At 54.2% G+C, this 27,389-nt stretch overlaps 1 protein-coding gene across 6 annotated transcripts in view; it reads right to left on the reverse strand.

Annotated features, from left to right (window-relative positions):
- Tns1 (tensin 1) overlaps positions 1-27,389 on the reverse strand; it is a 145,741-nt gene that overhangs the window by 19,485 nt on the left and 98,867 nt on the right. For 5 of the 6 annotated variants that reach the window (XM_013037525.1, XM_013037736.1, XM_013037691.1 and 2 more), the window contains exons 17-21: positions 24,519-26,039; positions 14,493-14,689; positions 13,240-13,315; positions 9,603-9,695; positions 771-969 (exon numbers count right to left, since the gene is read on the reverse strand). In XM_013037525.1, coding sequence (XP_012892979.1) covers positions 771-969; positions 9,603-9,695; positions 13,240-13,315; positions 14,493-14,689; positions 24,519-26,039 — 2,086 coding nt within the window. The remainder of the gene's footprint in view (positions 1-770; positions 970-9,602; positions 9,696-13,239; positions 13,316-14,492; positions 14,690-24,518; positions 26,040-27,389) is intronic. The other variant, XM_013037635.1, reaches the window with a different exon arrangement.

Below are 27,389 nucleotides of genomic sequence, written 5' to 3' on the forward strand. Positions count from 1 at the left end.
GCTGCCTGCTGAGGCCTGTTTCAGCTACTGCTCAGCCAAGGAATCTATCTTAAACAAGCGACTTCTCCTTCGTGCTTCAGATTCCCTTCTCAGATGTAGGGATAGAAATAGTAATTCGTTAGATGCTGGTGGCTCACACTTTTAATCCTAGCTACTCAGGAGGCTGAGATCTGAGGATGGAGGTTCAAAGCCTGTGAAAGTCTGTGAGACTCTTATCTCCAGTTAACCAGCAGAAAACCAGAAGTGGTGCTGTGACCCCAAGGGGTAGAGTGCAGCTGTGAGCAAAAAGAGCTCAGGGACAGTGCCCAGACCCTGAGTTCGAGCTCCATGAAAAACAAACACAAAAACTAAGTATCGCCCAGGATCGGGGTGAAGAGTAAATAATCATGCACCGCACTATACAGAGCCCCTGGCATCAGAACAGCAATCACTGCATATGGGCTCTTACTGGTGGGTTGGGTTGGGAGGGGTTTAACTCTGGGGCCAGGGCACACTGGTCATGGCTGCAGGTGGATCTTAACCTCAGGGGAAAGACTGCATCTTGCATGTGTACATAGATGGCGCCTTTCACTCCTTCTGACACCATGGCAGGTGAGGAATTGAGCACTGCCTGGGAATTACAGCCCAACCACCCTGGCTTTTCTAAGGTGCTTAAGTGGTTTTCCAGATGCAATTTCTGCCCCATCTCACCTGGGCAGATCCCAGAAACCCCCCTGGCCCGTCTCAGGCCAGGAACATCTTCCACGAAGCTCCTGGCACACCTGGCTTACCTATCAGCGCTGAGGATGGGGCTGCTGGTGGAGAGAGGGCTGGGGGAGACAAAAGAGCCACCCAGGGTCCCGTTCCTCAGGGGCATCTCATGGCTGTAGGCCTGGGCAGCTGGGGCGCTAAAGTTCTTGGGATCAGCATCCTGAGCTCGAGGCCCAGCCACTGCTGTCCGCGCCACTGACTCCACATAGCTCCGGGGCTCTGGAAGGGATAAGAGGACAAATATTGAGCACAGGATGTTGTGGGTGCAGAAAACACAGCATCCCCCAGAGTCCAGCCTGGGGGGAAAGGAGCATAGGGACAGCCCCTACAAGACACTACGGTACCGTGCCAGGATTCCCATCTTCCCACATCCATTGTGCCCCAAGTCTACCTTTAACCAGAGTCTGGTACTGACAAGCTTTCAAGAATCACGATTTCCAGAGCCAAGGCTCTGCCTCAGCACACGGCCATCAGAGCCTCTTCCCCAAGAGTGAGGACACCTGTCCACGCTGGCCCTTTTCTTCCATGGCCCTGCTGCCCAAACCCCACGCTCCCCTAGGTAGCACAGGAGCCTGGGCCTCTAGCGCACAGTGAGACCTCTTGCCTGACCTTGCCTGTACCTCGGGACCTCACCAAAGTCATCCACATGCTCACTTGCTCGCCTAGCAACAGGTCTGTGTTACTGAGTCATGGCCAGTGCTGGCTATTACACACTTTCCAGCTCCGTCTCTGCCAAGACACTTCCACCCACCTCCACCTGACACACTCAGCATTCCTCAGTAGACTGATGCCAGAGACACCGCCAGGCCCTACCCAAGCCAGGCATTCGGCACCACCTCTGGAATTCCCATTGCACGAGGCTCTGGACAGAGGACATGGACACACCTCAGCCCCACCGGGTATGGCACTCAGCGTAGGAGGGGGGAGCGGGAAGGCCACTGGAGAGAAGAGACGAAGGTCTGGAGAGTGAAATCCCTGGAGGTACAGCTAGGACCCGGGCCATCCGACTCACAGTCCAGCACTTGCCTATCACAGCCAGTGCCTCAAATCAAACAGAACAGAGGGAGCCGGGCATTGGGTTTCTCCACGAGCATGATCGAGGATGGACACTGTTCTACCTACCAACGTGGCACCATCCCTGCCAGCTTGGAGGGACAAGGCTGGAGCACAGAGCCTGCTCTGTCACACCTAGGACATTCACTGAAGCCAGCCCAGGATACCCCATGACCCTGAGGAGGCCGAGTCCTGTAGGCTTGTGGACCAGGGTTGTAATGGCCAGGTTAGAATAACCCAGGTCTTCCCTCCTAGCCTGGAAGAAACCTCTCAAGGGGGGGGGGTCCGAAGGAGGGTCACGAGACCTCCTGTGTAGCATCTCTGTCTCTTTCCGGAGCAGTTCCATTCCTGACATCCTACAGCCAGGCCCCTTGTGGAGGTCAATGGTGGGGTAGGCTGGGACAGGGTCTCTGTACCAGACACCCCATCCATGGTGCCACACACCTGTAAACTCAAAGCTGGACTCTCCTGTGCAGCCTAAGCCAGTTCAGAGCCAACAGTCACCTCATAGAAGCTTTGGGCCAACTTTGCATAGAAGGCCTGCTCTCTGTGTGTCCAGGCCAGCAGGCCCTACAACAGCTAAAGATGCTCAGAAAGTCTCTGCTCCAGGGCTGGGATGCTTGAGCATCTCCAGGGTAGGTCAGATCTCTCCATTGTATGGCACAGCCCTGCTTTGCAATGTGATAGCACTGTAGACCGTAGCTAAGTGAATCTCAGCCCACAGAGGGGGAGTGATTTACCCAGGACACACAGCCACTTGGTAGCCATGGGGACCAGCACCCTAAGTCTCCAAATTCACAGTGCAGGCTCTGGATGGCCTAGGCCAGGCCCACAGTCTCAGAGGGACACCCACTGCTACCCAGCACACCAGCCCGAAGAGCCGGAGATGTGCTATCAGCACAGGGGCAGTCCACAATAGCCAGTGGGAGGCAGGATTTGAACCTTGTCTCGGTCACAGCTACCAATGGACAGGACTGACCTAGGAACCCAGGAAGGCTGGTCAGAGCCTTCTCATACCCACAGCACATGGCCTCTTGCCCTAGGTAATAACCTGGCATGGCAGAAAAGACCCATCAGAGGAAGCCCGACTCACAGAAACCCACACAAGATATGAGCCTGAGTCACCATGCCTTCCTGACCCTCGCCATCCAAGCTACTCCCTCTAAGGCCTTTTCAGGTCCTCTGTATGGCTCTGCCCAGCTCCTCATGGCACACTACAGCCCATCCCTCCTAGCCAGAGAATGCAAGGGGCATCTGTGTGCCATGGGCTGCTCACAGGCTCCCTCAGGGCCCAACACCTGCCTAGCAAATGGGTGCCTGGCATGGAGCAGATCTCCAATCATTCAAGACACACGCTCCTCTGGTCTCTGCTGGCTCCTTCGAGATGGGGTGAGTCTCACTCCTTCCACTGCTGGGGTGCAGCATGAAGAGCTTTCCAGCCCTCAGGTTTTTCAGTAGTCCATTCAGCTCTTCTGGGTTATTCCGCTTGGCATCTGCCAAGACCCCTACATCATGACTCCTACCCACATATCTCTTTGCAAACATGTGAGTATCCCTCCTCTAACTGGAAGCTGAGAGGGGGTCCCTCAGTGAGGACACAGCCCTACTGGCCCCACGTGTCCTCCTGGTCTGCTGGCCACCGTGGGGGCTGAGCACCTTTGACCCGAGCCTGAGCTTTAGGGCAGGAGAAGGGGGTAAGCAGAATGGGCTGAAGGACAGACCCCTGGAAGTCCTGAGAGACCAGAAACTCTGAGCTGGCCACATGTTCAAGGCCTCAGTCTCCTGGGATCTGCCCCAGCCCCTTCAGCTTCCAAACCACTGAACACCAGTCCCCTACACAGGGCAAGAGACTGGATTCAGGGCACTGGATGATTTACCAGGAGAGCAGCAGGTATCTGGAGACAGTCCTGTGGGTAAAGCAGCCAATCAAGCCAAGGCCCCTCAGAGGCCAGCCCCACTCCTGCAGCCCCTACCTTGCTCTACACCTCCCTTCTCTTCCACCTCTGGTTTGTTTTGCCAGTTATGAGGCTTGAACTCAGGGCCTGGGCACCATCCCTGAGCCACTTGAGACAGCTCCACTCCCAGCTTTTTGGTGATTAATTGAAGATAAGAGTCTTACAGACTTTCCTGCCCAGACTGACTTCAAACCATGATCATTAGATCTCAGTCACCTGAGTAGCTAGAATTACAGGCATGAGCCAACACCACCAGGTTCTCTTGCACCTCTTATCCTTCTCAGCCTCCTCTTCCTGTCCCTCCACTCCCAAGAGACACAGTCTTCCCTCCCCCATTCCCATATCCTCTGCTCACTGTCCTCAGGACCTTCGCCATGTCACCTGCTTTCACGAGGTCACCTCTACAATGCTTAAAATCAACCTCAGTTACTAGCTCCTGCTTCTGCCTTGGAAAGGTTTTCATACATTCCTTCCTACCTCTCTCTCCTTCCCATCCACCCCCCTCTCTCCCTTCACTTACTAGAACTTTCTGGGACTCAGTGTTCCCCCACTGCGAAGTAGGAACGGGAGGACCCACCTGCACAGCTGGGATGGAATGATGGAGAAGGGACGGATCCTGCTGATTCAAGCTGGCTCAGAGTAGGTAGGGCTGACCTAGTCCCTCCTCAGCCTTGCTCCCTGCCTCTCCCACCCTACCTTCGGGGGTGCTCCCTCCTCCTCCTCCAGTCCCCAAGCAGCTGACCCACAGGCAACAGAGCTGGGAAGGGCAGGAGAGGTGGGGTCGGGGAGGGTGCTGCATGGAGAACATTCCAGAAGCCCGAAGCCATTCCAAGTGGCTGTTGGCGGCTGAGAACAGCTGGAGGCCCAGGGGACTTGGCTCCTCAGCCCAGGGACTGGCAGCTCTTCACCCACACCCTCAAATGCATTTCTGACTCCCTAAAAAAAAAAAAAACATTGGCTGGGGCTAAGGGAGCTACGCTGCCTACCCTGAGGAAAATAAAGATATGCAAGAGCTGACGGGGTAGCACCCTTGCCTAGCGGGTGCAAGGTCCTGGGTTCAAGCCCAGTCTGTAAACAAACACACAAAATCCCGTCTCTACTAGGTGCTAGCTCACACCTGTAAGACTAGCTACTCAGAAAAATCATGGTTCAAAGCCAGCCTGAGCAGATAATTCTGAGAGCCTTACCTCCAATTCACCAGCAAGAAGCCACAAGTAGAGGTATGGCTCAACTGATGGAGCAGCCGCTTTGAGCAAAACAAAGCCAAGCAAGAGGTAAAGGCCCTGAGTTCCAGTACCAACACAAACAACCACCCATCCGTGTCGTAGGGTTATTTTTTTTTTTTGTCAGTTGTGGTCCTTGAACTCTGGGCTTGGGCGCTGTCCCTCAGCTCTTCAGCTCAAGGCTGGCGCTCTACCACTTGAGTCACAGCACCACTTCCAATTTTCTGATGATTAACTGGAGATAAGAGACTTTCCTGCCCAGGCTGGTTTTGCACCTTGATCCTCAGATCTCAGCCTCCTGAGTAGCTGGGATTACAGGGGTGAGCCAGCAGTACCTGGCTGCTGCAGGGATTTATGGCACTCCTTCCCACCCCAGATCAGCACCAAGTTGGGGCGCCAAGTTCATGTTCCTGTTGGATTGCTCTCCTCCTCGTCCCTTTGCTGCCTCACTCAGGGCCTGTCCTAGAGTCGCTCTGAGCCTCCCCTGGGGCCACGGGGTTCCACAGAGCCCCCATCCACCAAGCCTCTCTGAGAAGGAAGAGGATATTTCTGGTCCATGATCTCTCCCTGTGCCAAATGCAGCCACACCCCATCTCTGGGGCAAACAGAATCGGGCCTGAATGTTCACGGCCAAGGAAGCCACTGCCCACGTCCTCCGTATGTCCTCCCAGTAGCAGGACTGCTTCCTCACCTTCCCATGGAGGAGGAAGAACTCCGGGTCCCCACACCCAACAGAGTCACTGTTGGGATGTTGAGGTGTCTCTTCCGTCCAGTGGAGGCACTGGAAAGGGAAAGCTTCTGTATGGTGATTTAGCTCAGGCTCCTAGCTGTGTCCCTGACCGAAGGAATCATCAAACTGCCCTAAAATGGGATTCCTAGCCCCCTTCCCCCCAGGCGGCCTGGCTCCTGCCTGCCTTAGCCTTACTTGATAACACACACACACACCTTACTAAATGCTCCAGCCTCACTGATTTCTCAGTTCCTAGAAAATCACGTACTACCCCTTCCCACCCCCCAGGGCCTTTGCACCTGGCATGTTCATCTGGGATTTTACCAAGTTGATCCCACTCAGCCTCACATTATTCCTTTAGCCTAGGGTTCAGTTCTTTGTCATCAGGGCTCATGAACGGTGTCCCTCCCCTCCAAAGCACTGCATGCATAATTCTGGTTCTTGTTCACACCAACTCTCTATGAAATTAGCAACCATAGCTCACACTTCACTTTATTATGTCTCCAGAGCCCGGCTTGTAAGAGGAACTCAAGATAATGATCGAATCCATGAAAAAAAAATGCACAGATGTAGTTAACACAGTGACTTGCATGGAGCTGAATAATTCTGCCCTGAATTGGGTATGCCTCACAGGCTCCTTCTTCTTTATTTCCCATCAAAGTATCAGCAGGGAAAATCAAATAACACTTCTGAGGGTCGGCAAAGAATGTGCTCCAGCCTGACCCAGGAGGTGGGGCCTGAGTCAGGAAAGCTGGCACTGGCTGCCCCAGCCCTGCTCTCTGCCCTCACCGCCCAACTCCCCAGGCAGCAATTCCAACGCCCACACTGGAATCCCAGGGCCTGGCGCCTGGAGGCAGGAGAAGGGCTCTGAAATGGCCTCTGATTAGGAGACAGGAGAGCCAGCACCACAGTCACTTCTGCTGTTGCCTACCTGTGTGTGACCTTGGACAGATTCCCCTCTGCTGCCTGGAACACAGGCCTGAGCTCCAGATCCCCGACAGCCCTGGTGTGGCTGAGTGGATCCCCAGGAACCTCTCCCTGCACTCGTGCGGCTCCGGGTCAGGTGTCTGGGTCAGGTGTTGGATGGTGGGGACTCATGGTCTTATAACAGAGTCCTCTGTGAGTTCTACTTGGCATGTCTCATTTCCTCCAAACAGAGAAAAGCCGCAGATCCAATGGCTTCTGTGTGTCTGTGTGTGTGTGAGTGTGTGTCTGTCTGTCTGTGGGTTGACCCAGCCCTGGGACCTCATCAGAGTGGACCTGAAGTCCAGGCAGGTGGACTTTAGCCTACCTCTTCCAGCCATGACCTCCCAGCCTCACCGCACTGTGGCTGTCTCGGTCTAGCCTGGGAAAAGGCCTTCCCTGGGCAGGAGGCTGGAGCAGCTCAGCCCTGGCCTCGCCTTCTAAGTTCCATGGTCAAGCTGCTGTGTTCTGCAGCCCCCAGGCAGCCTGTGCTCAGGCAGGCCAAACAACAGGCAAAGGCTTCTGGGAAGCTCCTGGAGGCAGCAGGGTCAGAGGCCATGCTGCTTTGGGGTTGGGAAGTCAAGGCAATGATTGCAAAGGGGAGTAGGGTTCAGAAACCCAGACAGAATCCAAGGCAGCCAGCCACTGGGAGACAGGGCCCAGGTGGGGTCAGCACCCACCTCATCCACCCATGCCTGGTGGAGATGGGAACACCAATGCCCAGAGCCACACAGGGGCCAAGGAGGCTGACACACTTCCTTTACCATCGCCCTGAGTCCGAGTGAGTGAGATAAGGCCTCACACCAGACTTGTCCCCCTCTGCTTGCCCAGAGCACAGCGTAGCGGTTCTACCCACCCCAGTCATGCTGGGGTACACAGCCATGCCATCTCCTTGAAATTCTGCTCAGACATCGTATGTACACGGCCCCAAGTCACTTTCCTGAAAGCTCCAATGGGATCTTCTGAGGTCCCAGGAAGACAGACTTCTGCTCTCTGTGTGGACAGAAGGGCAGGCAGGCGCTTCCAGAGGACAGATGCTGGCTATGTGACTGACTGGCTCTGAACTGGGGCAAATTATCCCCCAAAGGGACACCAGCCATAATGGAAGCATCTTTGATCATTACGACTGGCCGAGTGCTGGCATCTAGCAAGAAGCCAGAGACAATGCCAAAGACCCCACAGTCTACAGAGCAGCCTACCACCAGGGCTACGGGGGACAATCTCTGCTCTGTCTGCCATGATATGTGACCTGAGCCCCATCTGCCTGTGTATGTGCCACGTTCCGGGACGTGGCACTGCCCCTGGGACAGGAAGCAGTAGGAGAGGTATCTTAGTCAACAAGGTGACACCTTGCTGGCGCCTGGGCACTGGGTGTGCCTGAACTGGTGCCCATTGGCCACGATCTCCCCAGGCAGCATTCAGCTCAGGGTGACATGTCCTTGCCAAGGGGTGGGGACAAGAAGGCTGTGTGCCTGTCATTTGAGATCAGGTAAGAAGATAGATACCAGGCTCCAAGCTGGTCAAGCTCTGTGTGGAAAGCCATTCCCAGTCTCAGAGTGCAGGAAGCGGCCAACCAGCAAGCTGTGCTTACCTTCTGGAAGCTTAGGAGCCTCCTGGCCCTCATCTTCCTCTGAGGGAGGAGGCGTGGGGGGGAGGAGAGGCAGGAAAGAAGACCAGGTGATCAAGATGAGAGAAAGAGCCAGGAGGAAAAAGAGAGACACACACAGAGAGATATTGGTTAATGAGAATGCATTCTAGAGAACGAATTTGCTGAGAAAAGGGAAGCAGGAAGGCCGAGGAAGAGGAGCCCATGGGGAAGGCTGAAGTCCATCCTGCAGAGCATCCCAGAGTCCAGGATGCTTGGATTTAGGCTCTCCGTGGTCTCTGCCTTCCACAGCCAGGCCTGTGGCTGTGTCAGGAGCAGTAAGCGCTGGACTGGTGACAGGCAGCCCCACCCCCTTCTCTCTGGTGGCTCAGTGTCCCTGGCCATGCTCTCCCGTGTTGGAGGCTGTGCCCAGCCAGTGTCTGTGTGGCTCACCAATGCATGCCATTGCCCTCCTACCTGTCTGGATGAGTCTTCTGGCAACTAAGGAGAAAAGGCAGAGTTGACCCCCAGAGTCCCAGCTCAGCCCTAAAGCCAGATTCATTTTCTAGAAGCCATACTTCAGGCTTTCCAAATCACGGTTAAAACCCCAGACTACTGTCCCCAGTGTCTCTAGGTCTGGCTGGGAAATGGCCAGGGGAAGCGGGAGCCCAGAAGTGACCACCCTGCTGGGCAACATCTTCTGCACAGGCCCAGGACTCTGTCCTCTGCTCCGTAACCAGGACAGGCTACTTGACCTCAGGGAGGTCGGGGTCAGCCTAGCAGTCCCTGGGGTCCAGCTCCCATCCTCAGCAGTAGGCTCAAATGCTGCCAGCAACTGGGATATGGGCAAAGCGATGGAGGAGAGGCCACCTTCGGACGGCAGAGCCTAAGGCAGGGGGGACCCAGGGCTGGATAGGTGGCAGACGGTGGTAGCTGCTGCTGAGTGACAGGTTTTTCCCAGAGAGGCACATGAGGAAAGCAGTCCGAATGCCAGGGATCTGGCTCAGAGCAGAGGCTGCTGGGCCACAGACGGGGGCCCTGGTACAGGCTGGTAATGGCTGCACATTGGATGGGGGTGGGACAGACTTCCAGCAGAGAGCTGGATGATTGCAAGGAAGCCTTGAGTTCCCAAGGCCATCCAGGCAACACTAAGGCAAAAAGGCTATAAAAGGATGCCAGCCATCCCCGGACCTAGCATCCGGGTGTCACCTAGCCACTGCCACCTCACCCCCAGCAACCCTGAGAAGCTCCACTCTGGGGGGGGGGGATCCTCCCATCATACCCCCTGCCCAGGACACAAGGGCCTCCTCCCTTTCACCTCCCTCTACCAGCCAGCCACTCACCGCCTGTGGGGTGCAACAGGATGTCAGCTGGGTTGTGGGGCTTCAGGCCCAGAGCAGACAGGGGTGTCTTAGCCAGGCCAGGAGGGGAGCGTACTGTTTGGAAAGAAAAGGAGGAGACACAGGAATGAGGGTGTAGCTAGAGTGGGCTAGACAAGCTACAGGGAGGGGAGCATGCTGGTGGGGCTGGGAACAAGGGAGACAGCCCGAGTCCCAGCTGCTCCCACTCCTTCCCCAGTCTCCGTGTTTCTCCACATGTCAGCAGTTTCAAGGACAAGAAGAGAGTCAGAGGGCAAGGTCTCAGTCCCAGCCCAGGCCCCACCCAACCTTGAGGGAGTCATTTCTACCCCAGGCCCTTGGTCTCTTCTGACAGCCCCTTTATGTCTTAGGAGCTTACAGCACACATGTAGGCTCCTTCAAATATCTCTACCTTTCTCTAAAATACTCTATTTTCCCTCCTACCCCAACTCATGCCCCAGCACCTTTACTCCAAACACACACACACACACACACACACACACACACACACACACACACACACACACACACCCCACATGCACGCATGGATGTACACATCTGCACATACATGCACACACATAGTGTTTGTAAGCCATGTACATGAATAGACTCAGAAGAGGACAGGCAGAAATGGAGTCTTAAGAGGACACATGCTAAAAAAATGTAAGAAAGGAAAAAGAGATCACAGGCCGGAATTTTCCAGCCCTGAGATCAGAACAGCCATCAGTCCTACATGTCCCTTACAAATCCCAGCAGGCAAGATCTCAGTGCCGGGCTCTGTATCCCAAGCCTGGGGGCTCAGGGTGAAGGAGAAGCCCAGGCAGTGCTCCACCAGGAACACCAGCTCCCTGCACAAAGCCTGGACTTGTCCTGAGCTGCCCATCTGGGTTACAAGTGTCACCTAACACACAAGGTCAGAGCGGGCTGCTGGCCTTCCCAGCTGAGGACACAGCCTAGTGGCCTGGTCACGAGACGTCTCAGTGGCAGCTGCCTCCTCACTCGGGAGAAAGGAAAGAAAGGAACTCTGGATCTCTGAGAGCTCAAGACCTTGCAGAGGCCGTAGCCCGAGGACCCTGCTGCTGCCCAGCGTCCTGGATGGACTGGGTGGGGCCTCCCCCTGTGCTCTACCCAGATGCCCAGTGGACAAATGATGAACAAATATACCACTCCAAAATGCCAGGAAGTCTAGGCTTAACTCCTCTGCCCACACCACCTCCCCACCCCATTGCCTCCTGCTCACCCCTCATGTTTGCCAAGTGAACCCCTAGTGATGTCTGCCAAGTGAACCCCTCGCTGTGCAGCCTGATGATGAAACAAATGCCCACCCAGCCTGAGACCAGCGGGCTGCTCCAGTTCATTCTGTAAATGCCCACCGAGCAGGTCCGTAGAGGGCAGGGGACCCCATCAGGAAAGAAGAGTCAGGTAGCCCTTCCTGACAAAACAAGGAGGCGATGGCGCCGAAGCCAGGCAGCTTTCTGCTTCCTGAGAAAAATTCCTTGTGTTTCTCCACCTTTCAGTCTCTCTCCCCAGCCCCATGTGTTTATGAAACCTCTGACTTATTCTGATCCCCAGTGTACTGAGAGGAAAGGGCAGAACCGAATTCTTGTACAGCCCGAGTGGTTTACACCCTCCACATACTCTCAAGTATGCCAGGCCCCAGGGTTAGTCAGTCTGGATGTTTCAACTGGGGTGGCTTTATCCTGTAGATTGCTCAGGCCTGCAATCATGAGTCCAAGATGGCAGCTATCAGCCCAACACTTGAGGTGAGTTAATCTACTCCAAGATACACAGCCACATTCAAGAAGAGTAGAAAGTAGCTCTCTTTCGGGTTAATTTCTTTGTTTATGTGCCCTTACTAAGGCTTGAACTCAAGGCCTGGATATTGACCCTTACTTTTTTCACTCAAGGCCGGTGCTCTACTGCTTGAGCTCTACTTCCAGCTTTTTGGTGGTTACTTGGAGATAAGCATCTCATGGACTCTGCTTCTCAGGCTGGCCTCACACCACAATCTTCAGCTCTTAGCCTGCTATAGTTAGGAGTACCAGCATAAGACACTAATGCTGATGTTTTTGTTTTTGTTTTGGGGTTTGACAGACGTTCACTATGTAACTTGATCGGACCTCAAAGTCCCAATCCTACTGCCTCAGCCTCCCAAGTGCTGGGATTACCAATGCTTACTATCATGCATGGATCATTTTTATATCAATAAAATAGCTCAACATTTTCCACTGAAGTTAAAACATTCTTAAAATGTTTCTTTTTATACAATATTACTTTCATATTTTCCAAATGACTGTAAAAATATCCTAATATTTTATATTGATTTACTTATTGAAATGACAATATTTAGGTTATTTGGTTTGGGGTTTTTGTTTGTTTGTTTGTGTGTTTTGGTGATATTAGGTACTGAACTCATGGCCATGAGCTTAAAGTATTGGAAGTCATGTCCCCAGTGCTGGCTAAGTTAGTTTTCAGATGGGAGACTCCCTATTTTAACCAGACTGGCCTCGAGATGCTCCTGCTTTTGTACCTTGGCTGGGTAGCTGGAATTAGAGTCATCTACCATCTTTCCTAGCCTAATATACATTTCAAATTAATTTCACCAGTAAATTTCCTGTCACATTTTTGAATGTGACTATTGGAGAATGCTCCATTACTCTGTCTCCACTGGGCAGCAGGAGCCACAGCTCCCAGGGCCTGCTGATCAGTCACAATCTCAACCTCATGTGTCTTCAAGATGGCAGCCCACCCACATTCTGTTGGCATGCAGGCCATGGGTTGCTACCACCTCCCACCACGGGGCAGAAAAGCCAGTCCCCAGGAGATAGATGCAGCCAGCTCCAGTTCAACTGTCCTCACCCATTTCCCCTCTTACAGAAGCAAAGAACAGCTCAACCGAGGCCCAGCTCAGAAGCCCGAATCTCTACTATTCTGCCAGCCCTGGGCCTCTTGCAGGATGGACCCTGAATTCCTCACAGTCTGGCGTGGTTCTGCCACTGCATTTCCCACAACTACATCCCCCAGTTCAGGACACTTCCTGAATAAAAAGGAACACTGCGCACTCCTGAGCTCATCCAGGCCTTTCCTCTTGGCTGTCCTGTTGGGGCCTGCCTCCCCAATGAGTGTGTCAGCGATATACAGGACATGCCCCTGCCTGGAGGTCAAGGGTGGATGACACCCGGACTCTACCAGCCTATGAGCCCGTGTCCTGTATGTCCTTAAGAGAAGTCACAGAGGCTGTCTGCAATAGACACAGGCAGAAATGGGAGTCAGAAACAAGGGCAGGGCCAAGTCACAAAGAGTCACACTAAGATGGGGGATCTTTGGAGCCTAAAATGGCAAAAGACTCAAACAACAAACAAAAGTCCATGGAATGAGAACCCAGGCCCCATGGTCTATCTGTCTGGATGCTCAGACATTCAGTGAGTGGCTGCTTCACCCTTAGGTGTAGGTAGAAGCTACAGAGAACACAGAGCATTTGGAAGAAATGAAGAAGTAAGAAGCAGCAGATTCTAGCCCGGCCCGACATGCCTGGTACACACCCCCATCGCACCCCCACACAGGCCAAGACTGAGAGGAGGGGCTGAGGGGATGGGAAGACAGGCTTCGCCAGGGTCCTTACCCCCACTGGGTGGTGGGCTGGTTGGGGAGGCTCCCTCCATCTCCTCGAAGGCCTCCTTGTAGCTGTGTAGATGGGGCTGCAGGAGAACAAAGGGGAGGTCCCTGAGGAGAAGGTCATTCCCCTCCAGATGACCTTGGCCATTATGTCAAGTCACATAGCACAATTCCCCTCCCGGGCTGACTCTCCACCAGTGTTCAGGTAAGGTGTCCAGTGGAGACGCTGGCCATGCACAGCCCCACAGCTCTTTATAAAGCATGGGGGCATGGCCGTTTCCAAGGCCATTTCTGCCCATCTGAATTCAGGAGCACCTGCCATGGAAATACTTCAGAGCAGTGCCACTGAGGAGGGGCTGGAGGATGGACAGGGGACTCGGGTTCTACCAGAAAGCAAGAGAGAAACAAAAACGAGCAAAGCCCTTTGCTATCCAAAATGACTTCCAAGCAAAGAAGTTACAAGGAAGCTCAATATCATAAAAAGTGGCCCTAGGGCTGGGAATATGGCTTAGTGGTAGAGTGCTTGCCTAGCATGCATGAAGCCCTGGGTTCAATTCCTCAGCACCACATAAAACAGAAAAAGCCAGATGTGGCACTGTGGCTCAAGTGGTAGAGTGCTAGCCTTGAGCAAAAGCAGCTCAGTGACATGGCAAAAAAAAATGGGGAGGGCTCATGCTCCATCAACATCAGAATGTTTCAGGGTATACATGTAAAATACAGGTTCCTGGATCCCAACCCAGCCTTACCTCAGGTGGATTTGGGAATCTAGAGTTTGATCTGATGCCCAGTGGTTTTTACACACACTCAAGTTCAAGACCCGGTGCCTCTATATCTCGAAACATCTCAGAAATACAAATATTTGAGCATGAAAACTAAATCGTCCAACAGATCCTTGATTTCTGGGAAGGACTCCAAACACATTCCCGCTAGTCTATCGGACTAGGTTTGGAGACTACAGTCACCTATGTCATCTCCAGGATCCTGATCTCCCTCTCAAGAACTCTAAGATTCAAGATGGGAGAACCCATCTCAGCGTTAATATAAGGAGTGGGGACACAAAAAGCTATCGAAGGGAGGAAATGGCCTCCAGATACTACATGGCCAAGAAGAGACCTTAGGTAAGGATGTGGGGGGTGGAGGCAGGGAAGAGCAAATCGCTGACAAGATGACCACCAGGTGACACGCTGACCACTGACTCCTGGAGGTATTCAGTGGGCTCCACTGCTCTCTGGAGCCGCAGGGTGCTGTTTATAGACTCACCTCTTTGGGCCGCCCTCCGGGATTGAGGGCGATGGTGAGAGCCAGCTCGGGGGAGACGCACTGGACAGGAGAGCGGACCCCAGGGCTGCGGGGGGATGTCGCTTCGGGAGAGTGGTTCTCATACTGTCCATCGCTGGCTGCCCGCCTCCTGAGCGGGGCCGGGGGCTCTGCAGGCTGCCTCTCCCGAGCCTGCACCCCTGAAGGAATGGCAGGGCAGGGAGGGCAATGAGCACATTACTTGACAAATGAGTGATTCCCATCTAATTCCCCCACACACACCCTGACACAGTCCTGAGAAGACAGGGCTAGCACAGGGGCAAAGCCAGCCAGGATTTCCCTCCCCTTAGCATCTTCCCCAGCCTTCCTGGGCCCAACTCTTGCTCACATCCTAGAGTCTTCTCTGCAGGTTAGGGATCAGCTTTGCCCTGGGCTTAGCCTTCTGTAGGAATCTACTCTATGAAGAGTGGGGACCAGGAGCACAAAAGATTGATACAAGAAACAGATGTTCACTCCTTCCAGCCCCTGGAGGCAGGGGGCCAAAGCTTCTAGACGAGGAAGGGAAGGCAGAGGAAGAGACAGTCTCCAAGGCAACCACATCAACCAACAAGCAACATGGAGCCCGTGGGGAAGAGCTCTTGGAAAGGGCTCAATTGCATCATCTTGTAAATGGTGAAACGAAGAAGCAACCAAGTCTTACTTGTTCTGGCATCCTCTCCCAACTGGCTGTTGGGAATGTTTCTGGCCCTCTCTAAGGCCTTCTCCCCAACCATCTCAGGAGCCTCTTATCAACTTTCCCTTTTCTAAGCACTCTCTCCTCTCACCCCAAGGTAGCAGAGGCCCCCACCATGGCCCCCCTCACCAAAGGGCAGGCAAAGAGATGTTCCATCTGCTGGCTGGCTGCACTTCCTATCCTGCTTGCGCGGGCTGGGCATGCTGTCAGCCTCCTCCTCTCCCACCCCACCCCCCTTCCTACAGCTGCACTGAGGCATGGAACCCATTGCCTCATTGAGCTGGCTCCCAGAATCCTAGAAAACTCATATCCTGGAAACCATGACTGAGCCCAATGTCTTCATCACCAGGACTAACCAGAGGTCCTAAGCCACACAGGCTGGGGACCCCGAACATGCATCTGAGATATGCGGGATTGTGTGTATACATGTAGACACACAGATGCACACACACACATAGATTCACACACATGCACCCATACACTGCTGGGCCCTAGGAATGTGTCAGTGCAGCCAGGCAGGAATCAATCCACATCCTCAATCATCTTCCCATCCACAACGAGCTCTGTACATCCCGGCAGCCCCTGGGAGACCCAAGCTGGCCCTATGGCAGCCATGATGAGTGGCGCCAGCTAGGAAACAAACCTTCCTGCTGGTCACAAGCAGCAGGCTGCTGGCTGCCAAGTTCACAGCTGATACTCTAAGACTGCCTCACACAACCCCTGCAGCACACATCCATACGCTCCCAGGGCCTGTAAGCATGTCTATGTGCTGACACAACACACAGACATGAAATGCAGACGGCATGGAGGAGGGGGTTTGTACTCAAGTAGTACCTCTGCCTGCCAACTCAACTGAGACCAGGATCGACTTCTCCCTGCCTCCCGCAAGCTGTCGAAAGTAAACGGGCCCCTAATCGCAGACTGTCCTCATTTGCAGAACAGAGAAATATGTGCGTTCCAAGACGGAGCTGCTGGAAGCATCCACCAGGAATGGAGGAGGGTAGGGGTAGGGGAGCCATGCTGGCTGCCTCCACCAAGTCGGACTCCTAGGCTTTGGAGGACATCATACCGGGCCAGCACCTCAGCCAGACCTGTGGGAGGATGCCTTTAGCCTCAGCCATGCATCCTCCTTCCTCCCACAGCCCCTGACCCACACTCAGTCCTCTGGGGAATGTGGACCAGAGCTGTTGCTGGCTTCGTTCCTGGCACTCACATTAGAGAGAAACAGACACAGCCATTGATTTTCTAACAATGCCGTGACAGAGGAGGATGGCTGGAGAAGGGCGCTGGGGGTGAAGGAATCATCAGGGCTGGTTGCAGTTCTGGCCTCACCCACCTCAGTAGCCTCATTCCTGGTGGCTTCTCTGCCTTGTCAGGGAATGACCTGGTTCCCTATTTGGAGATCTGATGCTTTAATTTTGCCTAAAATGGACTGGTTCCCTCGGCAGCAGCCGTTGGGAGCCAAGGTGGCCCCTCACATGGGGCTCACCACAGGGCCCTGCCCAGGACAGTCAGCCAGCCACCAGACAGTGCACCCAGCCTTCTTGGTTTGTTTCTTCCCCTGGCTTCCATATGGGGACAAAGTCCTGACCAGCGCCAAGGAGGAAGGACCAAAAGACCACCAGAGTCATGGAGCCTCCCCATCCCCCACTGCAAAGGGAAGAAGACCCTCACCTTCCACTCCTACAGGCCAGCCCCTGGGGAGGGTTGCCAGGGTACCCCATGACAGCAGTGGCCTGTCACAGCCACTCACATTCTTTAAACACAGTGTCCCACTGTTGTCCCCCTTGGCAAGCCCAGTGCTACCCTAGAGAGTCTGGAGAGAGAGCCCCTACTCCCCCCACCCTCTCGCTTTCGTCTCTCTAAGAGAGGGGAGCGGGCATGGAGGAGAGAGAAGAGAGCGCCATTGTTCCTAAGCCAAGCAGAGTTGCCTGGACACAAGCTGACAGCCAGTGTCAGAGAGAGAAAACAACCCTCTCATGTCTCAGGGACTGACCGTGATAAAAATGACCTGCTCCCCAGCCCTGCCCTCCACCTGGACTTCCTCAGTCCCCAGCCCCATTATTCTCTCCCTCAGGGTCTCCGTCTCCTACATGCACACAGGCGCAGTGGGCACGCACGCATGTGTGCACATGTGTGTGTACGCACGCACAAACAGAGGGCAGCAGGCCACTATGGTAGTGGAGTCTTTGGGGATGCTGACCCTCTCTACAGTCAGCCCCTACAAACCCCTGCAAGAAATGAGGGGCCCTGAGGAAGAAAGGATGAACGAGGAACTCTGGAAGGTTCTCTCAGGTCATCTGGAGAACTCTGCCCTCTACCCAAGGAACCTGAGGAGCAGGAAGTCCTGACAGATGATCACACCTCCTGTCAGAGAGCCTGCCTCATCCTCTATGGCTGGCATTGAGTTCTGCTGTCCTGTGAATGCTGTCACCTCAGCCAGGGACTGCCACACAGCTCCAGATGTGAGGACCAGTGCAGGGGTCGGTGCCACTGCCAAGGAGCCACACTGCCATCAGGATGGGGTTGTTCCCAGAACAGCTCTCTGCCCTGGGCTCCCCTCACAAGAGCAGATAGGAGACAATTGACCCTGCCACCCAATCCACACACTTGCACACATGCAAATGCACACATACGCACACACACACACACACACACACACACTGCAATTCTGGAAGCTGAAGTCCTGACACCTATCACTAAACACCCTTTGGAAAAGCACTGATCCCTCACCCAGTCACATGGGCAAATACCCTGGTGTCATCACAGGCCCCCCAGAATGCCCCAGGCTGGTCACCCTCCACCCCCCCACACAGACCCAGCTCTTCTTTCCAGCCTTCCAATTTCCAAAAGACTGGATTGCTCAGCTCCAGACGGCAGGACTGGGTGTCCGACTGCATGCCCGGGCTCCAGAAGTGGGAGGATCCAGGAGGAAGGCCACCTGCTGGACCAGGGCACCAGAAAGCCACACGGCAACCACACTAGCAGCCCCAGGGCAAGTCATGCCAGCTCCCCTCGGGACAGGATCCCCCCCCCCAGATCCTGCCAATCATACTCTCTACCGCTGGGCTGAGAGGAGGGCTGAAGTGGGGGAGGAGGAAGGAGGAGGAGAAAGGAGGAGGAGGAGGAGGAGGAAAGGAGGGGGGATAGGCTGCCTGAGCCATCTCCCAGTTATCCATGAATCAGAACAACAAAGGACCAGGAGGCACTGCCATTGTGGTCCATGATTCTCACAGCCCCTCAGCCTCTTCCTGGAGCTCCTCAAGGCCATGGTACTGGGCTAGCTGAATATACTGTCTCTCTGACAGCAGCCTCCAGGTTCAGAGATGGAGGCAAAGACCTGGGGGTTCCTTCCTTGGGCCTAAGCCCCTAAGGTCCTGCTTTTTCTAAGAGGCTGGGAGTTATGTGAGTGGATATCATTGCCTCAAATCAAAAACCAGACCCTCAGCGGGGCATTGGTAGTTCCTACCTATAATCCTAACTACTCAGGAAGCTGGGATCTGAGGCTCCTAGTTGGAAGCCAGCTGAGCAGGAAAGTACAAGAGACTCATCTCCAATCAACTAGCAAAAAAGCAGGGAGTAGAGCTGTGGCTCAAGTGGCAGAGTGCTAGCCTTGAGTGAAAAAACTAAGGAACTCTGCCCAGGTCCAGAGTTCAAGACCCGGTAGTGGCACACACAATAATAATAATAATAATAATAATAGCAACAACAATTATCGGTTTCTTTTAAAAAAAGAAGCAGGACCCTGAGGCAGGCAGGACTACCATACCACTGAGCAAAATGTGTATGCCAGGCCTTGAACCTCTATTTCCAGATTGGGAAAATGAACTCCAAAGAGTTTAAAAAACAAAAACCTTCCCAAGGGCACAGGCAGGACCAGGGCCACAACTCAAGCTTCTGACTCTTGCCTAGAGTCTTAGCGTCAGAGTCAGCAGGGGGCCCCTGTCCGGGAGATGTGCCCTGCTCAAGAGTGGTCAGGGCAGCAGGAGCTGGGCCACCCACCACTCCCTGTCCTGTGTCTGCTAGCCCCACACAAAGCCCAGCCTGGCTCCTGGAGAGAGTCCTGGCCCTGCAGCCCAGCCTGTCTACCTGAGGCGGCTAGTGGGAACCGTCCAGAGACCTCACTGGGGAGGCCTGTGTCTCCCCCCGCCCCCCCCGGGGACCCTGAACGCTCAGACCCTGTTCCAGCAGGCAAGGCCATGCATCCATGCAGGAGGGGGCCTGGGCTCATGCACAGAGGAGGGAGAGGGAGCTGGACCCGGTGGAGAGGGAAAATGGGCAAAAGGAGAGGAAAGAACAAGGAGGGATGGAAAGAGGACAACTTCTAAAGAAGGACAGGAGGGAGGGAGGAAGGGAGGGAAACAAGAGCTACCAAGGGAAAAGGGAAGGGGGAGAGACCAACCAGAAAGCGAGGCAGCTCGGTGGAGAGGAGGGGGCTGGAAGCTGCCCCTCTGAGCCAGGCCCTGCAGTTTGGCATTGTATGCTACCCACCCGCACCCCAGGGGAGCCGGCAGGAGGGGAGACAGGCGGGAGGGAGGTACCAGGCAAAGCCAGTGACCCACCAAGGGCACAGAGAACAGGTGGACACAGGCATGGGAGGGAGGGGGAGGGAGGGAGGCAGAGGACAAGGCATTAAACAAGACGAAACAAAACAAAAACAAAGAGAAAAATCAAGATTAGTTGATGTTCTGTCTATGGATCTGGACACACACTGGCGGGAGGAGGGGAGTTGAACAAGAAGAGAGGGTAGCTCGGGGTCACGCTCCTCACAGAGCACTGGGACCCTAGTTTCTAACCCCACAGTGGGAGAAGAAGATGGCAGCCTGGGACCGGAGATTTCAGTCTTGTTACTCCTCCCCTCCCCTCCCCAGTGCTTCACTCCCCAGCCTGGCCCATCTTCCTTTCTGTCATGGGTCACCTGCCTGTTTGAACAGGGAATCCTTGCCAGTCTTCACTGACGGCTCTGCCTTTGTCCCTGCCTTTCCTTTTCTTCTCACATTCCTGTCCAGTCTGTCCCTAAATCTCATTGGCTTCACTGCTAAAATGTGTCTACAATCTTCCTCCCATCCCCACCACTTCCTCCCTGATCAATAGCACCAGCCTCCAACCTTGCCCATCCTTTTCTATCCTGGACACACTGGTCCTTTGAAGAACAAGCCAAATGATGTCACCCTGTGGACCAAATCCTCTCCAAGACTTCCCATCCCACAGAGAGCAAAAAGCCAAAGTCCTTAGGAGCAACTACAAGACCAACAGGAAGCTAGCCCCATTCCCGTTCTCTTTCATTCCTCACCTGCTCCAGCCACAGCAGGCACATTTCTGCCCCCAGGCCCTTTACACTTCCTAGTCTACGTAGTACGTTCACTCACTGCCCATGAAATCCCTGACTATCCCATATCAAATGCAACACACACACACACACACACACACACACACACACACACACCTTCAAACCCTCACTGGTATGCCACTGTTTTATCTCTATGGGGCTGATCAGCCATCTGAGATACACACACACACACACACACACACACACACACACACACACTTGCTTCTTTGGGCAGTGTCCAACTCAGCTGTAGGGAAAGATGTTATGTACTGCTTGTCACCATTTTTTCCAGAACCTAGCCTAGCAAGTCGCACAGATTAAAGGTGCAGCGGCCTTGTCATGTTGAATGGGCCTTGGACTCAGCCTGATATTTATTTTAAAAAATGCCAATGCCAACTCTGAAAGAGTGACCTCAGTATCTCTCTACATTTATCCATCCTTTATAACTTCATCAAGAGGTATCAGAGCTCCTGGGTGGGTTTCACTTAGCCCCCTAGGCTAGTAGACCCATCCTCCCACCTCCTTAGAGACTTCATCCTATCCATCTCCATCTTTTTCTTTCTTCTTATCCTTCCTTCTCCAGCTTCTCCCTCCCCTCTCATCATCTACCTAAAAACAAGTCTCGTGACTCTAGTAACAGTTCCCAAGATTGAGCTGCCCTCTTTAACGCTGCTCTCTCTCCTTTCATCAGAAAACCACAGGTGAAGGCAGGCTGCCTTCACTCTCTCTCCACTCCCTCCTCATCCTTCCAGGTCTGCTTCCTGTCACCAGCACTCTACTCACACTCGTGTTTGAACATCACTGGGCCACCTAATTCAACAGCCTCATGGCTATTTATTCTCCCCACCAGACTTGGCAGATGCCATTGAAATCTCCCCCCTCCTCCCCAAATCCTTTACTCTCTTGACTTTGGATGGCACAGTGTCCTTGTCTCTGTCACCGCTCTGAGCTTTCTTTCACACATCCTCTCAGCCTGGTCTCCCTCCTCCCTCCTCATGGCTACACTCTCTCAGCTATGTCAAAGAGACCTCACCACGCCCACAGTTCACTCTCCACTCCAAAATCCACACACAGCTCTTCCCACCCTGCTCTGCGCCAATTCCACAAACCCATATCCTTCGCCAGACTCAAGAGAGACCCACCTAGTAAGCGTCATCATGCACCACGCCTGCTCCAGCTCTTCTTCCCCCTCTGCAGGTTAAAGGACCCTCGTTCTATCATCTTCACTGTCTCCCTCCCTGTCACTCACCACAGCCAATAGGTTTGTGACTGCCTTGGCTCTGCCGTCATAGTACCCATGACATCACTAGGTATTTTCCATGCCCATGGTAAGCACCCTAATCCAGGGCTCCAGGACCAGGGATAGCTAATAAGCTGTTAGCATCTCCCCTTCAAATCACACCCATTTCCATCCTTCCTGCCTAGACCTACCAGATATATCTGCAAGAAGCACAGCTCTGCCCATGGTTCATCCTCCTGATGAAGACACCTAATGGCTGCACTGCTAGATAAACTGCAGTTTAGTAATTAAAAGACATCTTGATGCCAGGCACCAGCTGCTCATGCCTATGATCCAAGCTACTCAGGAGGCTGAGATCTGAGAATCAAGGTTTGGAGCTGCTGCCTCCCGGGAAGACAAATTAGAAAGACTTATCAACCATGAACCAGCAAAAAGTAGGACACGAAGTAAATCAAGTAGTAGAGCACCAGCTATGAGTGAAATGGCCAAGAAAGAGGTTAAGGTTGTGAGTTCAAGCCTGAGCCAGGCCCTTCCTGAGTCTTCCTGTCCATGGTCTACAGTACTATCCATCCACTGTTAGCCCTACAGATACCTCCTGTGCTTTCTTGTCCTCACCATGGGCCTGCTTTACCCAGGGACCTCACCCACTTTCAAAAACATTTCCATCTCCCATGGTTTGGTTCAACCATGCCCCCATGCTCCTCCTCATCCTCACTAGCTCTCCACTTCTCTTCCCCAGATCTTTCTCCATACCTCTTATAACAAAGGAATACAACTTCATCTTTTTTGTTTTCTTCTTGTGGTTAGTTTTGCTTTGCTTGATTTTGGTGCTGGCAACCAAAGCCAAAGCCTTGTGTGTACAAGGCAAGATTTCTACCATTTGAACTATATCCCTAGACCATAACTTAAAATTCCCATTCTTTTCTTCTCCTAAATGCCAGACTCCTTAAGAATAAGACCCATATCTGATTTCCAACCTGCACTGAAATTTCCATCATTCACCTAAGAAGTGTCCAAAGACATAGCCCATCCGTCTAATCACTGATCAGAACTTCAGACACCTCCACTGGATTCCCAACTCTAACTCTTATTATTTCTTTGTCTTGTCTTTTGCATTGGACGAGACTTCCAATACAGTATTACATGATAAGGATACTTATGTTGCCCATCCCTAAGTATGATGTGCACTATAAATGAGTCTACTCTTTCCCAAATTAGGAAAGATGTATCCTGGCTTTTGAGACAGTCTACAGTAAGAGCATTGGAAGGAGGATTACATTTCTAGAATGTAATCTCCCCTCAATAAAACCAAGAGGAAAAGGGTTTCTGCTGACCAAGCAGCCAGGGAGGGTCCCTCATACCAGGGACCCAGAAGTGGGGGTCAACAAAAGTCACAGTCCCATCTAGAACAGCCCAGGCCACACCTCACCCCTAGAGGCACAGAGATGTTTCTGGGTCCTGACTGCAGGAAGCAAGGCCCTGACTTCCAGCTTCCTTGGTGTAAATACATCTGCAGGCCACGCAGAGCGGAACTGGGGATTCTCTACTCCAAAGTGCAGGGGCAGAGCACCCATGCCCCCACACCCAGTCCTGAGCCCAACCCAGAGCCAGCTGGCCTCCTGAGCAGCTTCCCTTAAATCATGGCCCATCCCCAGGGAGGGTGTCTCCCTCCCTCCCTCCCTGCAGCTGGCATGGTGACTCAGAGACCCCTAAATTTAGGAAAAGGGTGGAGGGCAGAGCCAGCTGATCTTCTTCCCCTGGGAACTCCTACCACCCAGTCAGCTGAGGAGCAGGGCTCAAGGCCCACCTCTCCCAGCCCCACTCTCTGGGCCACCCCTGCCCTGGGCCCTACCTCACAACCAATCAGCCAAAAGGACTTCCTGCTCAGGCTCTCTGTCCTGGTGGACCAGTCAGAGAGTAGGGCCAGTGAGTTTTCTCTCCTGGGCTGGATATTCATTTCTCTCCCCTCCCCACCCCCCAATAGGTTCTTCCGTCTGTCCTCTACTCTCCTCTCTCTCCAGTTAGCTTTCTGGATCTCTCTGGTATGAAAAGGAGCTTTGTTTCACATACTGAGCTGGTTCTAGCAAGGGCAACAGAACAGCTGACCGAGAAGGGAGACCTTTCCCCAATGACAAAATTCCTTAAAGGTCCCCAGGAGGATGAGTCTCAGACTGAACTGAGCCTGGGGCGGGAGGGGGGCGGGTAGCTCACCCCTACAGGCCTCCTGAGGGCCTCCGGGAAGTCCTAAGAGAAAAACCAAGTCCATAGAGCCCCTCCACCCTCAGCCTTCTCCATGCCTGTCGTAAAGATGGGAAGTCTGAAGACAGTGAGCATGGCAGACAGTCCCTTAGAAAGTCTGTACTCTGCCTACCAGGAAGCTTGCCTTCATTGCCTTAGGCATTACGTTCCCAGGTTCTAGAGGCCTTGGTCTCACTTCTGCCACAGCACCATGCCCTCTGTGGGTGCAGCCTGTGTACCTTGACTAGACAGTAAATTTCCTGAAGCCAGGAACTGAGAGATATTGATTTTTTGAGTCTACATGTCTGCTTTGGTTCCTAATAGGCAGTAAATGTGGGAAAAGATGGCTGGGCACATGCTCCTTCAACCTTCAGGGCTGCAGAGGGTCCATCGCTATGTTTACCTCCCCACCCTCCCAAACCACAGAGGGAAGGGGTGAAGGGGAAGAAGGAGGGGACATCCACCTCATGGGGACCCCAAGGCTCTTACCTGCCACCCGGTGGGCCACCAGCCCTTCCAGGTTCAGTGGCTCTTCCTCAGGGGTTCGGGAGCGGTCTGAAGTTGCTTCCTTTGGTGGGAGCTGAGGCTGAGCTGTGAGGCCAGGGAGAGAGGCCGGGGGCTGCTGAGGCCCTGCAGGGCTGTGGGTGAAGGTGGGCGAGGAGGAGGCAGCTGGGCTCTTTGGACGGAAACTCTGGTTGGCCCCAGCTGGACAAGACTGATACTCATAAGGTGTATAAGACCTGCTAGGAGCCACAGGCTCGGGGGTTCCGGTAGCATGCCCACTGGGAATGTAGCCAGATCTGGACTGGGTGAGTGGATGGGACTGGCGGGAAGACCCTGAGAGGGGCTGAGAGGAGAGTGGGGAAGCCCCTGGCCAGGCCCCAGGGACGCTCTGTGACTTGTGCAGGGGGGCAGCAGCGGTGGTGGGCTCCAGGTCCAGCATCAGCAAATTGAGGGTCTCAATGGACTGCTCGATCTCCTGCTGGGAGGCCGCCCTGGGGAACTCGGGGAGAGCAGGGGTGGGGGTTTCTGCCAGTGGCTGGGGGCTGGGTCTGTTGCTTGGAAGACTCTCCAGCTGGCGAGGAGGTGGGCGAGGCTGCTGCTGCTGCTGCTGCCATGAATTCAAGCCCCTCTGTACAGCCTCCCGACTGCTGCCACCACGGGCTGGAGCGGGGGGCAGCTGGGGCTCCACATCCGGAAAGGACTGAGAACGGAACATGCCACTGGGGTCCTGGCCATAGTGGGAGGTGGTCACTGGCTGTGGCCAGGCTGGGTGGAGCCCCTCACGCTGGTAGCCAGCTAAACCCTCCTGCGTGGAGTAGGAGGGCTTCATGGGGGCCACATGGCTGGCATGGGCAGTTGCTGCCCGGCTGGCTGACTCATAGGGGTAGCCCCCGCCATTGACCAGAGGTTCCCTGGGGTATGGCTTGTCCAGACCATTGGTGAGTGGGGACAGAGACTCAGGGTAACCTCCCTCACTGATGTTGGTGACCCCGTCCAGGGAAGACAGAGTTCCCATACTGCCTCCGCTGTGCCCATCCTGGTTGGGCAGCTCATCATCCAGGATGTCTGTCTCTCGCTCGGATGCCAAGGTCCCACCGTTGACATGAACCTGGGCTGGCACAACATGGCGGCCAGAGGAAGGCACAGCCGAGCCCCCAAGTGGGCGGGACCTGAGGGGCTGTGAGTGGTACATGGCACCTTGTTTCTCTCGCTCTAAGCCAAAGCCACTGAGCAGGCGGTCCAGCTCCTGCTTCTCCTGGGGACTCAGGGAAGTGGGGGCCCCAGCAGCCCCCGGGCCAGGCTCATCGGTCTTGTCTGTCTTGGTGGAAGCTGTAGAGTTGCCTGAATCGCTGCTCACGGACAGGGTGTGCTCCACGTGATTGGGTGTGGCCGACAGGGCAGGGCAAGTAACAGCCACTACCCCGGTGCTGCCGTTGAGGGAATCCTTCTTCTTCACCTTGGCATACAGGCTCCCATCCAGTGGCCCCTGGGTGTGTCCCACCACTTCTGTAAAACAGGGCAGGGCAAGGGGAGACAGCAGGCAACGGACATTAGTGGAAGGAGAGGGACACCTGCCATGCTCCCAAGAAAGGAGCTAAGATCTCCCGTTCCCCGGATCCCCAAACCCTCATCTGAGAGGGCAAAAGAGAAGGACTAAGAGCTCAGGCTTTCCAGGAGAGCATTCACCAATACCCAGCTTCAAGCCAGACACCACCACTGAGGACAGAGCACATGGCCCAGCTTCCACACTCAGCTCTGGCCTCTCACCAGCGTCACAAACATGGAGGCGTCAACTACTCCCTGGGCCTCAGTGTCCTTGTCTATGCTATGGAGATGGTAAAAGAATCAGATTGAGCTCAATGAAATGGCCGATACTCAGTGCATCAAAATGAGCTGACATGTCATGTGCTGAGACCACTAACCCCTACCGTGAAATGTCGGCATCTGGGAATCATGACCATCAGTTCCTGAAGGTCCCTCCTCAAGTATAATCAGCTCCCTCCTCAACTCCATTCACAAAGCTGACCTCTGATTCCTAGAATTCCTACTCTGGGCTCATTGGAGGCAGAGGCCAGGAGACGCAGGTGTTACAGTAACCACACATGGAGGTGTAAGCATGGTGATCCAGGCCTCCTCTATGGGCAGCATTCACCCAAGGTTATGGGAGAGAGCCTGGAAGGGCAGTAGAGGGGCTGTGAAGGGCTGGGGGGGGGGAAGGGGAGGGAGGGGGCAGATGCAGGAAGAAGGCAGACTGAGGTTCTCTAGGACAAACTTTTTCTGGAGCCTCTAGTTTGGCCCAACCCAAAGAATTTTCTAAGGCTGTTCAGACAATACCATTCAGCCCATCCACGGACATTTCCAGAGGCGTTTCCCTGGTCTTCCCCGGCACTGTTCCCTCTTTAGCCCTCTTCACAGACCCATACCACTCAAGCCTCCACAAAAGCAGGCACTAGTCAAGAAATGGTTAGCTGGGTGGGATGCAGCAAGCCCACAAAAATGAGTGTCCCGATTACCATTGCTCAGGACCCTGGAAGAGCCAGGTGGAGGCGGAGCTCAGTAAGACACCAGTCCCCTGCCAAAGGGGACAAGCTCTGCCAGGGAGGGAGGGTTGGCATGGGGGATGATGGGGGTTCTGGATCCAGGTGGTAGGGGAGCATCTCAGGCATAGAGAGAAGAGCTGACAGCTCTAGGGACCCTTGGGGAACAACAAGCTCTGAAAGGAAAAAGTGAGTGCTGAGTGGCTAGAGGCCAGAGGGCTGACTCAGGAAGAGAACTTCCCCGCCCAGAGCGCCTCCCGGATTCCACACACCATACAGTCAGCAGCTCAGCCTCCAGCCCCAGCACGCACACATGCAC

This window comes from Dipodomys ordii, unplaced genomic scaffold (genome assembly GCF_000151885.1).
Source record: "Dipodomys ordii isolate 6190 unplaced genomic scaffold, Dord_2.0 Scaffold1, whole genome shotgun sequence".
Lineage (NCBI taxonomy): Eukaryota > Metazoa > Chordata > Mammalia > Rodentia > Heteromyidae > Dipodomys > Dipodomys ordii.